The sequence below is a fragment of the Leucoraja erinacea genome, chromosome 2 (genome assembly GCF_028641065.1).
Source record: "Leucoraja erinacea ecotype New England chromosome 2, Leri_hhj_1, whole genome shotgun sequence".
Taxonomy (NCBI): domain Eukaryota; kingdom Metazoa; phylum Chordata; class Chondrichthyes; order Rajiformes; family Rajidae; genus Leucoraja; species Leucoraja erinaceus.
Genome location: NC_073378.1, coordinates 75,940,948 through 75,957,013, shown reverse-complemented (window position 1 = coordinate 75,957,013; position 16,066 = coordinate 75,940,948). Strand labels below are relative to the sequence as shown.

The window sequence follows — 16,066 nt, the reverse complement described above, 5'->3', positions numbered from 1 at the left end:
TCAGTTCGCAATAACCAACCTGATCTCCCGGTGGCTCAGCACTACAACTCCTTCTCCCATTCCGAATCTGACCTTTCTGGCCTGGGCCTCCTCCATGGCCAGAGTGAGGTCCACCACAAATTGGAGGAACAGCACCTCATATTTTGCTTGGGTAGTTTACACCCCAGCAGTATGAACATTGACTTCTCCAATTTCAGGTAGTCCTTGCTTTCTCCATCCTTCTCCTCCCACTCCTTTATTCCCAGCTCTCCCACAGCCTACTGTCTCTGCCTCTTCCTTTCTTTTAAAACCCCCCCTCTCCCCCCCCCCCCCCCCGCAGCCCCAACATCAGCCGGAATAAGGGTCTCGACCCGAAGCGTCGCCTATTCCTTCGCTCCATAGATGCTGCCTCCCCGATGATTTCTCCAGCTTCGTCTACCAATGGGATCCCACAACTGGCCACATCTTCCCATCTCCTCCCCTGTCGACTTTCCGCAGAGACCGCTCCTTCCGTAACTCCCTGGTCAATTCGTCCCATCCCACCCAAAACACACCCTCTCCTGGCACTTTCCCTTGTAACCGCAGGAAATGCTACACTTGTCGCTTTACCTCCCCCCATGATTCCGTTCAAGGACCCAAGCAGTCTTTCCAGGTGCGGCAGAGGTTTACGTGCACCTCTTCCAACCTCATCTATTGCATCCGCTGCTCTAGGCGTCAGCTGCTCTACATCGGTGACACCAAGCATAGGCTTGGCGATAGCTTTGCCCAATACCTCCGCTTGGTTCGCAATAACCAACTGGATCTCCCGGTGGCTCAGCACTTCAACTCCCCCTCCCACTCCGAATCCGACTTTTCTGTCCTGGGCCTCCTCCATGGCCAGAGTGAGGCCCACTGTAAATTGGAGGAGCAGCCCCTCATATTTTGCTTAGGCAGTTTACACCCCAGCGGTATGAAAATTGACCTCCAATTTCAGGTAATCCCTGCTTTCTCCTCCACTTCGCAGCTCTCCCTCAGCCTCTTCCTTTCTTTTTCTCATCCCCTGCACCCTCACATCAGTTTGAAGAAGGGTCTCGACCCAAAACGTCGCCTATTTCCTTCGCTCCATAGATGCTGCCTTACCCGCTGAGTTTCTTTAGCATTTTAGTCTCCCCATTCACACAAGTTCTGTTATCCCACTTTCCTCACCCACTCCCTACACATTAGGGGCAATTTTACAGAGACAAGTTAACCTACAAAGCCAATGCATCTTTGGGATGTGGGAGGAAACCCACACGCTTGCAGGGAGAATGTGCAAATTCAACACAGACAGTGCCCGAGGACAGGATCGAACACAGATCCCTGGCGTGTGAGGCAGCAAGTCCACCAGCTGTGCCACTATATTTTATTTTCCAACACACAAACAATTATACGTTGATAACTTTGGTTTACGAAAAAAAAATTAACTACCATTTTCAGTCTTAAATCTCTAAGTGACGCTATGTCTCCCTTTAAAGTTACTGTAGGTTTTAATTCAGTTCAAGACTATGGGGCAGTACATTGGCCATAAATTTGCTGCCTAAAATTGCCAGAGACCTGGAATTGATCCTGAATATGGGTGTTGTCTGTATGGTTTGCACCTTTTCCCTTTGATCGCATGGGTTTTCACCGCGTGCTCTTGTTTCCTTCCACATTCCAAAGGTGTGCAGGAACTTTTTTCAGACCCAACCCAAAACGTAATATTTTCCTTTTGTCCAGAGATTCTGTCTGACCTGTTTAGTTGCTCCAGCTTTTTGTGTCTATCTTCTGTTTAAACCAGCATCTGCAGTTCTTTCCTACACACACGATACTATACGATAGAACTTTATTCCCAAAGGAGGGAAATTGTGTGCATGTGTGCATAGTTATATATTCATATATAAAAATATACACTGTTTTGTTTTCTCGTTGATAACATTGTTTACAGACTACTATGTTTTCTTGTAATAAATGCTGTTGTACCATTATTCTTCCTGATTACTTACTGTAGCTGGGTGTAAACTTTAATTGATTTATACACCCAAACAAAACAGGTCCCTCAGAACATGCTCTGAGCTTTTCATTTTCCCCAACTTAAAATAAAATAGATTGGCACAGAATGTAGTGATATTGTCTTAAAAATTAAAGCTCGATATTTGGGAAGTTGGATTGGGAAAAAAAACTTGCATAGAAAAAGATATCTTTGGAACTTTGTTCAACAAACAGTAATAGATGAAAATCCAAATGGCTAATTATCATGGTGATATGGATATATTTTTATCAGCCATATGTACTGTGAAATAAAGTAGATTATATCACAAATGTAAGACCTTTGGGGGTGAATAGTCTCTACATTTTCCTGCGCAGCTGTGTGTGATACATGGACTGTGTCGTAGTAGCTAGTGACTTTCTTAAAGTCTTGGTTCGTGTTCATCAAATTTATGCCAAATAAATGAATATCGCAAAGATCAGGATGGCGATCAATGAGATTCTACAACTTAATGACCATGGGCAGGGCTCGAAATTAGCGATTGCCCGGGTGCCAATGGCCACCCAAAGTCCCGCCGGGCAACCTAAATGCCGAATCATTTTGCCCGGCTTGGCACTGCAGATACTGGTTTATACTGAAGATTGACATAAAAAACTGTAGTAACTCAGCGGGTCAGGCAGCATCTCTGGAGAAAAGGAACGTGGCATTTCATGTCGGCGGCTGTAGTGCGGGGCAAAGATATTAGGTGCGGGGTGACGGAGGGTCGGAGCAAATGACGGGCCCCGCACAACGACAGCGGCTCCACCTCCACCTCCTCCCACACTCCACCCGCCCTGATAGTGGCCGCTGCTTGCCAACGGCGCTTTCAAAACAAACCCTCCCGCACGCCGAGGCTGGGAGGAGGGAGGGAGGGAGTAAGTGGAAGGCCTCCTTCCGCCGTCTGAAGCATCTGCACCGCTCGGCTCCACAACCTCCTGTTGGCTAGTGGAGGAGGGGAGGCGGTGAGGAGTCCCAACTGCCTCCCCCTTTAGTGGCGGGCCTTGGCGGTGGACAGGGACGACCAAGACAGCGCGGCGCGATGATGCCGGTGTTGTCCGAGGAGCGCTGACCTTCCTTCCTCCTCCCCCCCCCCCCCCCTCTCTCTCTCTCTCTCTCTCTCTCTCTCTCTCTCTCTCCCTTTCCCCCCCCCCCCGCCCCCTCCACCCCCTTATGCTGGGACCCCTCCTCTCCACCCCGCACTGATCCCCATTCCCGCCTCTATTCAGTCTTCCCTGACATCCCCTGTGCTCCTCTCCCCTTCTACTCCCCCCCCCCCCCCCCTGTGCCCCATCTATTCATCCTGCACTGATCTCCCTATCCACCTCACATTGATTCTCCTGCAACCCCCCATCAATCCTACACTGGTCCCCCAATTCATCCTGTACTGACCCCCTTTTCCATCCACCTCGCACTGCTCCCCCCACCCGTCCTGTACTGATCCCCCTCCATTTATCCTGCACCGATCCCCCCCATCTATCGTGTACTGATCTCCCCATTCATCTTTTACTGCTCTCCCCATTCATCTTTTACTGATCTCCCCATCCATCTTTTAGTGATCTTCCCATTCATCCTGTACTGAACCCCTCATTCATCCTGCACTGATCTCCCGATCCATCCCGTACCAACCCCCCCTCCATTTATCCTGCACCGACCCCCCCCATCCATTCTGTAGTGACCCCCCCCTCCCATTCATCCTGTAGTGAACTTCCCATTCATCCTGCTCAGACCCTCTGATCCACACTGTACTGACCCTCCCATTTATCCTGCGCTGAATCCCCCCCATCCTGTACTGATCCCTCCCATTTAAAAGGAATGGGGGAGGGGGGGATCAGTCTGAAGAAGGGTCTCGACCCAAAACTTTGCCTATTTCCTTCGTTCCATAGGTGCTGCCTCAACTGCTGAGTTTCTCCAGCATTTTTGTCTACTCCCATTCATCCTGTACTGATTCCCCCATCCATCCTGCACAGATCCCCCCCGTCCATCCCGTACTGATCCCCCCCATTCAACCCCCGCGCTCTCCCCCCCCACAATTTTACCTACTCCAACCAACACGCACTAAATTCCCCAGCCTCAATCCATTCATTCCGCACTGATTGCCTTCTGAACCCCAATCTATCCATCCCACACTGATTCACACACCCCCCCCTCGGTCGACTATGTTTAATGATGGAATGCAATCAAATGTGTTTTAATTCCCAATGTTAATATTTGTTTTAATCCATAAAGATGGATTAATTGTGAACACGTGAAACATTAAAATTCGATTGTCACTGCTACCGTTGACACATTATTACAGAATTAATTTTAACGGCAAATCAATGCTCTTAATATGGAGTATCAGTACTGTAGTTATTTAATGAACAACATTCACAACTATACGTTGGATTTATCCAGGTTTTACTTCTACAGTCAGTCATATACATCACAAATGTGGTCAGGAGATATTTCAGTTGAAATTTTAATGTTATTTTTGAAGTGGGAATGATGGAAACAGTGTTTATCAATAATTTGTTTTTAATCTGGTGCTTACAAATTGGGTATCTTCATTGCTGTTCACAACACATACATCTAATCTAAATGTCCTGTAATGTGGCGTTTTGATACCTTTAAACATATTACCAAAAGAACACTTGATGCAGTTATGTCCTTTGGCCATCTCCTGTCATGTTTAACCTGTCAGATGAGTATAGTCAGTTTTAACAACTATTATCATAAAATGCCTTTAGAAATTTCCTTGCAACCTGTATATTTTGTTGTGGATAAATTATGTGGGAAGCGAGAGTGTTTCTGTACCAATAGCAATAACGACCCCATGTTATGGTCATGTCATGATAATTTTCGTTTTTTCACAGAAAACATGCTTGCATCAATCTGTAGTGTGCATGGTTAAGCATATATGTTACCATGGTCCAGGATTTATTGACACAGGTTGATCATACGCTGAATAATCCAACCACATTTTTATTTGGAAGTGGAAAGAAATAATAGATACTAGACTAAGTGGGGGGTCCCATGTTCACATGGGAGGGCTGGTCCCCCGACGCAATATTCCACCTCTCCACCAATTCCAATATTGGTGGCCAGTGGGGGGGGGGCTTTCTGGAGTGCTGGTATGGGTTCTTGGGGTGGCAGCTCAGTCCCTCAAGCCTGATCTGCTGGCAGCTCACTCACGGCTGGTGGGCTGGCAGTTGACTCATGACTATTCCTTGAATTTCCATTTCAAGCAGGGTGCAAGTCCACCAAATTCAAATCTATGTTCCTACCATTTCAAGCAGGGTTCAAGGTCACCAAATTCAAGTGCAGTTTCTTACCACTATGAGCAGGGTGCAATGCCACCGAATTCAAGTGCAGTTTCATACCACTTCAAGCTGGATCCAAGGCCACCAAATATAAGTGCAGTTTCATACCATTTTCAGCAGGGTGCAAGGCCACCAAATTCAGTGCAGTTTTATTCCACTTCAAGCATGGTCCAATGCCACCAAATTCAAATGCAGCTTCATACCATTTCATGCAGGATGAAACCACCATAAAACCACACAAAACACCAAACTCACAGTTCAGTAGACATTCAGTGTGTTCAGTTGATTCACAGCTCAGACAGAGTCATGACCGCTCCCTCCCCCATCATGCAGAGACTGAGCCACACCCACACTTCTGGGTTTTATAACCCCTCCCCCTCCCACAGGAAAAGGTGTGGCTTTCAAGGCGTGATTGACAAGAGAGAGATTCTCAACATTTTTTAAACACTAATAACACTTTTATTTTTCATTGATGGGAAGAATTCTCTGCACCTGCTCAGTGGAGGGGGGACTGAGTAAGATGGCCAAAAATCAGAGCCGTAAGTGTAGCGTTTTATCTAAAATCAATATACAGTGCAAACAGGAAGTAAGTGCATTTGCAGTAGTGCCTTTAAACTTCAAGCCAAAGAACCCAAGCCACAATTTGCAGTAAGTAGTGCCTTTCAACTTCAAGCCAAAGCACCCAAGCCACCATTTGCAGTAAGTAGTGCCTTTCAACCTCAAGCCAAAGCACCCAAGCCACCATTTGCAGTAAGTAGTGCCTTTCAACTTTAAGCCAAAGCACCCAAGCCACCATTTGCAGTATGTAATGCCTTTTGACTTCAAACAAACCATATTTTCATTTTCAAACCACATTAAGGGTACTCACAGTTGTGTAGACATTTGTTCAGTGTTATTCAGAGCTCAGAGAGACGTGACCCTTGGCTTCATCCATCTTGCAGAGAGTGAGTGAGGCACACCACTTCCTGGTTTTATAGTCCCTCCCCCTCCCTCCAGCAGGGGCAGCAGAGAGAATGGTGTTTTTTTATTAAAACCAAGCCAAAGCTCCCAAGGCACCATTTGCAGTAAGTAGTGCCTTTCAACTTCAAGCCAAAACACCCAATCCACCATTTGCAGTAAATAGTGATTTTGAACTTTAAACCAAAGCTCCCAATCCACCATTTGCAGTAAGTAGTGCCTTTCAACTTCATGCCACCATTTGCAGTAAGTAGTGCCTTTCAACTTCAAGCCAAAGCATCCAAACAACCATTTGCAGGCAGTGCCTTTTTACTTCAAACAAACCATATATTCATTTTCAACTACCTTAGAAGGCTTTGGACGTTTGGCAACTATATCCAACTTCTACAGATGCACCATAGAAAGCATTTTATCAGGATGCATCACAGCAAGGTTTGGGAACAGCTCGCGCCAAGACTTGAAGAAATTGCAGCGAATTGTGGACGCAGCCCAGCCAATCACACAAACCAACCTCCCTTCTGTTGACTCCTTTTATACCTCACGCTCCCTCGACAAGGCCAGCAGCACCACTCCGTCTTCTCCCCTCTCCCATCAGGCACAAGGTATAGAAGTGTGAAAATGCACACCTCCAGATTCAAGGACAGTTTCATCCCAGCTGTTATCAGACAACTGAATCATCCTACCACAACCAGAGAGCAGCGCTGAACTACTATCTACCTCATTGGTGACCCTCTGACTATTCTTGACCGGACTTTGCTGGCTTCACCATGCACTAAATGTTATTATCTTATCATGTATCTATACATTGTAAATATCTCGATTGTCCTCATATTTTGTCATTCTGCTGACTGGTTAGCATGCAACAATAGCTTTTCACTGTACCTCGTTACACGTGACAATAAACTAAACTGAACTGAACCCAGGTCTCTAGCGCCATAAGGCAGCAACACTACCGCTGCGCCACCCCATCAGATGACCAAAACACTTATACTATATTTCAGATAATGGAGAGAATTCCCCAGTTGGCCTGACATACCAACAATGTGACATTCACTAGTTATTGACCTGAAGGGCCCGTTTCCCTGCTCTGTGACGCTATGCAAGGCAACAGATGGATTGAGCCTGGAATGAGATAGCTAGTTAGCTCTTTTTTTATCGAACATAGATGTAATAGACCAGTATTCTCCTTCCAAGTTGTATAATTTTCTTTGTTCCATGTACCTATTTGCAGTTGCTGCCAACTGACATTGAAAGAGGCCCACAAGTTAGTCAGCTGTTACCATATCTCAGCCATGCTTTGTCCAAGAATAGTAAGTGCTTGCTAAATGATTCAGTTCATTGATTACTTTGAGTACTTCCAGAACCCTACTAAGTTTGAGTTTTTGAAAAAAAAATTAAGTCTCTCTTCGAGAGATACTGAGACACATTTAAAATAAACTGCTGACTGATGCATTACAGCTGCTTCAGCCAGTTAGAACTAGATTGCACATGATCTATGTTGTAAATCACAACAGAATTGGCACCATAAATAATTGTACTAGTCCATCCATGTATGCCTGCATCCTCAGCATAAAATGAAGCTGATGTCATCCAGTTAACTCAGTTTCTCTGCAATGGGAAATATCTCTTGACATTCAGAACAAGGATTACAGTGAAAAATCTCTGCAGATACATCAGAGATGTACAACACCTTACATGAATGATTACTTCTCAAGCAGGAAAATAAATTATTGATATGGGAGTCAAATGCCAGTTAGTTAATGATTGGAATTAAGCACTGGTTCATGATCCTCAACTGAAATTGCAGTTTTTAATACAATCAGTTTTTCATAAAAATATAGAAAAGGACACATGCTTGCAATTTTTTTTTACCCATGGATTAATATCTTGGCACAAATAATTAATTTATGTATTGTCTAACTTATTCAAAAATGTTGATTGATTAAACGACACAGCATGGAAACAGGCCCATCGGCCCACCAAGTCCACACTGACTGTTGATCACCCCTTCACTCTAGTTCTGTGTTATCGCATTTCCACATTCACTCCCTACACACTAGGGACAAATTAACCTATAAACCCGCGTCCTTAGGATGTGGGTGGAAACCAGAGCACCCGGAGGAGACCCACGCGGTCGCAGGGAGAACGTGCAAACTCCACACAGACGGCACACAAGGTCAGGATCGAACCTGGGTCTCTATTCCTGTAAGGCAGTATCTCTACCAGCTGTGCCACTCTGGTACCCTAAACTGGTTGATTTGTTCTACTGATACAATGTAGGAATGTTACAACATTTTGAGATTTTAAAAATCAAGCCTGTAATTTATCCCATCAGGTAAAGCATAAAAATAACTTTAATTTGATACCTAATTCATTTTCATATCTTCAGTATTAAAAAAGTTATGGTCATTTACATACTCGGAAATTAGCATCTTGTTCCCTATTGCTTTTCCATTGACTTAACACAAAAGCTGTGATCGAGGACAGTCAAAAGCCCTTGGCTTTCTTAAAAATTAAGAGAACTGAATGAAAATTTCATTTATTATAGATGAAAGCATTCTGAAACAAATATGAAATATCTTACTTGGATGACATGAAATTAAAGCATATAATTAGTTAATTACCTAATTGTAGTTAATTACAAAATTGACCGTTGTGACGGAAATAGTAATAAACACCCAGACTGCCTTGAAAATTAAAAAATGTGATATTCTCAAGATCAGAACTTTAATATTATTGTATTATATGCTGTAAGTCCGTAACAGGTAAAGACATTACAATTTCTAGCAAAAGACCAGGTCTTTATGGAGAAGATCAGTTGCTAGCTTGTACATTGGCATATCATAATCAGGAGCATAATGAGGACTGTATGCCTTGATGAGTAACAGCAGTGCCGTCAATAGACGTTACACACTGCAGCTGGTTGATGGCATCAAATTCAAGAGAGCTACATTATTTTGGATAATGTTAAGTTTCTTAAGAGCAGTTGACACTACAGTCATCCAGGCAGCAGGAAAGTATCCCGTCACACTCCTGTGTTGTGCCTTGTAGATAAATGAGAGGATTTGAGGTCTCAGAATGTAAATCACTTGTCATAATATTTTCAGCTTCAGAATTACTCGCGTAGCCGCAATATTTGAGCAGCTAGTCCATTTTAATTTCCGGTGACTGATGAGCCCGAGGATATTGATAGTGAAGATTTGACAGTGGTAACATCTTGAATGATAGGCAGTTAGATGCCCTCTTGTTGAATATAAACATTGCCTGCATCTATCCAAAGTGAATGTTACCTACCACTTCTCAGCCCCTGTCGAAGCCTGTCCAAGTCTTACTCCATGGAGGCATGGACTCTGTGCAGTGTCAGAGAACGGGGGCAGCATGGTGGCGAAACAGTAGAGCTGCTGCCTTACAGCGCCAAAGACCCGGGTTTGATCCTGATTTCGGGTGTTGCCTGTACGGAGTTTGTACTTTCTCGCCGTGACCTACATGGGTTTTATCCCGTTTCCTCCCACACTCTACAGATGCACAGGTTTGTAGGTCCCACACAAGGTCCCACATCAGAGATTAGTATGCAAACTTAAAGCACACGGTATTGGGGGTTCAGTATTGATGTGGATAGAGATCTGGCTGGCAGACAGGAAGCAAAGAGTAGGAGTAAACGGGTCCTTATCAGAATGGCAGGCAGTGACTAGTGGGGTACCGCAAGGCTCAGTGCTGGGCCCCAGCTATTTACAATATATATTAATGATTTGGAAGAGGGAATTGAATGCAACATTTCCAAGTTTGTGGATGACAGGAAGCTGGGGGGCAGTGTTAGCTGTGAGGACGATGCTAGGAGGCTGCAAGGTGACTTGGATAGGTTGGGTGAGTGTGCAAATGCATGGCAGATGCAGTATAATGTGGATAAATGTGAGGTTATCAACTTTGGTGGCAAGAACAGGAAAGTAAACTATTATCTGAATGGTGGCCGATTAGGTAAAGGGGAGATGCAACGAGACCTGGGTGTCATGGTACACCAGTCATTGAAAGTAGGCATGCCGGTGCAGCAGGCAGTGAAGAAAGTGAATGGTATGTTAGCATTCATAGGCAAATAATTTGAGTGTAGGAGCAGGGAGGTTCTACTGCAGTTGTACAGGGCCTTGGTGAGACCACACCTGGAGTATTGCATACAGTTTTGGTCTCCTAATCTGAGGAAAGACATTCTTGCCATAGAGGGAGTACAGACAAGGTTCACCAGACTGATTCCTGGGATGTCAGGACTTTCATATGAAGAAAGACTGGATAGAAGGTAGTTGAGGCCAGTTCATTGGCTATATTTAAGAGGGAGTTAGATGTGGCCCTTGTGGCTAAAGGGATCAGGGGGTATGGAGAGAAGGAGACAGGATACTGAATTGGATGATCAGCCATGATCATATTGAATGGCGGTGCAGACTCAAAGGGTCGAATGGCCTAATCCTGCACCTATTTTCTATGTTTCTATGTAGGCTAATTGGCTTGGGAAAATTGTAAATTGTCCATAGTGTGTGTAGGAATAGCTGGTTGGTGCAGGCTTGGTGGGCCGTTTGGCCTGTTCACATGCCGTATCTTTAGAACCAAAAAACACATGACCACCTTTGGTCTGATGATAATGGAAGGCCATTAATGCAGCAGCTGAAATTAGTTTGGCTAACAAATTCTTTAGGTTGTCTTGTGGAACCCCAAAATTGGTAGTTCGACCTCCCACAGCTGCAACCATCTTCCATTATCCACATGAGTGCATTCACTTCAATTCCATTTGTCTTGAGGTTTACCAGGGCATCTTGATACTACACTTGTTCAAGACTTGCCACAACACCAAGGGCAGGCATCCCAACCTTGCACCTGGAACTCAGCTCTTGGATCCATGTTTGGATCAAGATTGAGATGAGATCTGGAGCCAAGTGGTCTAGGCAAAATCCCCACTTTCAAGCATAATTTCCATCACTTTACCTTTGATTCAGAAGGTATTCAGCTGCAATGGATCTGTCCTGTTTTTGTTTGTGAACACTGACAATAGGCCCTTGAAGGTCCTATTTCTATCTTCTACGGCATTGACTTACAAGAGAAATGTTCAACATTTTTGTGCGGTAGCCAGTGTTGCAACTGTACTGAGATATTTTGGCTCGAGGCACAGCTAGTTCAAGAGGACAGCATTTCAGTAATATAGCTGGAATGTTGGCTGCTTGTCGATTTTGAAATACACTCAGGATTCAACTGATGTTTTAGTCTTATAAGAATATGAAAAGTTGAAAGTAAGCCATCTGGTTATTTTTTAATTTTCTCTGTCATTCAGTAAGATCATGGCTGATCATGCACATTGCTCGTTTTATCACTAAGCCCCATATCCTCACGTTTATGTTGATCTTTGCCTTGGATATAATCAATGACAGAACATTCACAAAGGCAAAGAAAACCAAATAATTACAACCCTCTTTACACAAAGAAATGTGTTCTTACGTCATCCATAAATGACTGATACCTTGTCTTAAGATCATGTTTTCCTTTTCTAGACTCCCCAGTTAGAATAAATAGTTCCGTGGCATCTATCCTATTCATCAGCACACCTAATTTTTGGTTATTTGTCTCTAGCCCCCTGCATCATCCACTCAGCTCACTTTTCGTTCCAGCTCTATATCATCAACAGACTTGTATTCATAGAACATTGAACAGTATAGCACAGGAACAGGCCCTTCGGCCCATAATGTCCATGCCGAGCATGATGCCAAGTTAAATTAATCTCCTCTGCCTGCACGTGATCCATATCCACCCATTCCCTGCATATCTAAAAGTCTCTTAAATGCCACTCCGCCACCATCCTTGGCAGCACCTTCTAAGAACTCATCGTTAAAAAAATAACCTGTAGGATACATTTCCTTTAAACTTTGCCCCTCTCATCTTATGAGAATTACACTTTAGCATTTCATTCATGTCTTTATACAAATTATGAAGTTCAGAGCCCAGAACTAATCCCTCCACAAAAAATATACCCTCATTAAAATTTGATATCTACTTATTCCTAATCTCTATTTGTGCACTTTAAGTGACCCACAAGCTAACCTTTAAATGTGTGAGCTTAGTTTTATGCAATAACCTTTTGAGTGTTACTTTATCAAATGCCTTTTTGGAAATCCATATACATCCAGTGGTCTTCCTCCTTCTCTTTGCAAATTATATTCTTAGAATTTTGTTAGATAACAACCTTATCCTAATGTGACATTCCCTTCATAAAGCTATGTTGATTACACTTAATTGTATCATAATTTTACGTGTGCTGTATCAGCTACTTAACAATGGATTGTGACAATTTGAACATAATCAAACCTTTATTCAGGTGCATCGCTCTAAAAGATAAATTAAATGAGATAGAACTTTGTTCTTCCCAGGCAATGCCACTTTGTTAATAACCTGCAAAAATGTGGCAAAAGAAATTTAGTTCAGATATTAAATTCAATTTTATTGAGGCATATAGGGTGGAAACAGGTCCTTTGGCCCACTTGCCCATGCCGACCAACATGCCCTCCCTGCTCTAGTCCCACTTGCCTGCATTTGGCCTATATCCCTATCAACCTATCCTATCCATGTAACAGTCCAAATGTTTTTTACATTTTGTGATAGTACTTGCCTCAACTACCTAAAAAAAATTGCCTCTCAGGTTCCTATAAGATTATGGTCAGATCGAACCCGGGTCTCTGGCACTGTAAGGCAGCAACTCTACTGTTGCACCACTGTGCCACCCATGGATATTAAAAAAAACAGCGCTCAGTCGTTACTGATGGAATATACGTGTGGGAAGCCATCAGGCAGATCAGAATTGGTACTAGCTATCATACCGGACAGGATCAGAGAGTATGCAGATAGCCAATCATTCAGTTGCCCCAGTAAAGCAGAGAATAAAAAAATGAAAATTGTTACTGAAAAATCATACTGTTGCATAGATTGAACTTTCATAGATGGGGAAAGTCAGTGCAAAATCAATTGTTTGCTATTTTCTTTTAGTACAAACATTTGGAAGTTTTGGTATATCCATACAGGGCATGAATAAGTTGGCATTTGGAGGACTCACACAGAGTCCTCCAAATTATTTAAGGAGACAAAGATGATTCTACAGGTTGATTCCGAAGATAAAGGAGTTGAGTTCTGAAAAATAATAGGGCCCATATTACCTTGTGTTTCAACCCTTGTGTTTCAAGGGAAGGGCAATCATATTGAAACACAGAAGATTGTGTTGGAGCTTGACAGGGAAGGTATCTGAGGATGTTATCCCCAGTGGAAATGTAATGGTCTCTGGATAAAAGACTGAAAGGAAAAGTATTTTTTTCTTCCGAGGATTGTACATTTTTGTTATTACATATGCAAGAGAGCTGTGAATGCTGAGTTGTTGAGAAAATTCAGAGATAAGATAAATTTATGCTAGAATCCAGTTTTTGGGGATTCGGCAAGAAAATGGTGTTAAATCAAATTGAACGAATGGTAGAGCAGACACAAAGGAATAAATGACCTACTTGTTCTGTAATTTTCCTGGACAAATAATATCTCCTCTACTTATTAAATACAGGCGGGGGAGGGGGGGGGAGAGAACATTGGAAACATGTTTGGCTGTGTTTAAATAAGGTCTGCATGAAAAATTTATACTGAGCTCATAACACCATAGGGTTATGGCTCGAGAGCTGTTCTATTATGATCAGCAATGTTTTTCTAGGAAATCTGCAGGTTGGGGAGGGGGGGGGGGGGGGAGTCAAATCTTTTAAGTCCTTCTGTTGAAATGGTACAAAGCACAATGCAAGTCACAGTTGAATAATAATCATTGAATGGAAAGACTAAAGCGGAAGAATCTTTTGTATTACATCATTGCCAAAATTAGTTACCCGGTTTAGTCAAAGAATTTGGATTCCTGTTAATAATTCATCGGAGAACTAATTGTGTCGACGATTTGGGTTGTTACATAGTTTTAGTAAAGTTTCTGCATGTGAGGGGTACAAACAAATCTTGTTTAAAAAATAATAAATGCCCAATTAAGATTGTCAAAGGACATTTAGATATAGGAGTTTAAATATTTATAGAATTTCTCGATTTTTGTTTAAGGCTTGAAATAAGTTTGTGATAAATGGCTTTTCTCTGATTTTAATATGATTCCCTTTCAGGTTTTCGTAAAAATGATGAGATGAAGGCGATGGAGGTCCTTCCAATACTGAAGGAGAAGGTTGCATTCCTCTCGGGTAAACCAAACCTTTACATTGTATATATACTTTTGAGAATTTGCAATAGTTTAGAGGGGGGACCTGATTTTGGCAATTACTGTTTATCTTCTACCCCATTTCCCCATCTCCTCTAATTTTATTTTCTGCTCGTTCTCCATCTCCCCATCTCCCTTTGGTCAAAGGTTACACAAAAAAGCTGGAGAAACTCAGCGGGTGCAGCAGCATCTATGGAGCGAAGGAAATAGGCAACGTTTCGGGCCGAAACCCTTCAATCCCTTTGGTCAAAACCTTTTTAGGAATGATGCAGGAGTTAAGAGGCAGAGACATTGAGGGGATGGGAGAGGGGTTGAAAGGAATGGAATTCCAGTGTTCGGGGTCTTGACAGCTAAAGCAGATAAAACAACTTATGGTTGTATACTAAAACAATTCAATAGAAATCTGTCTCATCAAATCATTAAGATATTTATAAGAAGAAAGGTTTAGGATTTGGGTTTATTTTCCGTGACTTCATGTAGTTTCCTTGAAATGTCATATATATGGCAATAAAAATCAAAAGGATCAAACATAGCCATTGGTAAAACTTATTTAGTTGCATCCAGCAAAACAACCAATACTGAGTGACAGCAATTTAGTTTATTGCTGTCACCTTCTTTATCACAACAATGCCATCCTGGATCATAAACTTTGCAGCGCATTCACGGTGAAATTATGTTTAACTTTACTGCGACAATTTAAGCTAGATTCAACATAGATTGTTCAGAATCAAACTTAAGGCCCAACATATAGTATATGACATCGTTGCTAATGTTGAAATTTATCACCTTTTGCAGATTTCTTATCCTAATATTTTGATCAAAATGAACACTTGTTTGCATTCTATATACAATATATAAAGTTCAATATTCAATGTTTATATTCAATGTTTGATTCTCTAATATTTATTTACTTATCTTAGATTGCATTACATTCATCCCAGAACTGTCAGGAAGTTGCTCTAATGTACACGTGAAAAAGCCTGTCCTCACTTTTGAAATTTGAGACACAATCTTTACATTGGTCTTTACTGAGGATGAGGTTGCCACCACATGTCACTAGAAGTACGGATAGTAGAAAAATGGTACACAGACTGGCTGTGCTTAAAGTGATTTCATTTGGACTAGATGGATGCTTCCTAGCTTGTTGAACACCGAATACTTTACTATATTGTCACAAGTGACAAGTTACAGCGAAATTCTTTGCTTGGGTATGCAATTATCGCCCCATAAACGGTGGCGACAAAGTTGCAAATCGTCCTACGTCAAGTCCACGTATGTTCTCCCCCCATCCCTCACGACACTTCCCAACGCCGGGTCCTCCATTGTTCTTCCCCCTCACAGTGGTCCCCCCACGCCAGGTCCTAAATTGTGGGGGGGAGGGATTGACAAATTGGGAGTATAAAGATGGAGTTGAAGGGGAAGTGGCTACAGGAAAAATTACAAAAGATTCTCAAATTAATGGGAAGGAAAGCTTGAGAATGGACAACAGAGTAAGGTCAGGGCCAATTGCAAGGGGGGTAGTGAATACGGAGGTCAAAGTACTATATATGAATGCGC

General features: G+C 42.7%; 1 protein-coding gene across 4 annotated transcripts in view; it reads left to right on the top strand.

The window, feature by feature from the left end:
- The window catches only part of LOC129711306 (triple functional domain protein), a 333,015-nt gene that overhangs the window by 73,386 nt on the left and 243,563 nt on the right, over window positions 1-16,066 (top strand). For all 4 annotated transcript variants that reach the window (XM_055658878.1, XM_055658886.1, XM_055658868.1 and 1 more), the window contains exon 2: window positions 14,418-14,492. In XM_055658878.1, the coding sequence (XP_055514853.1) occupies window positions 14,418-14,492 (75 nt within the window). The remainder of the gene's footprint in view (window positions 1-14,417; window positions 14,493-16,066) is intronic.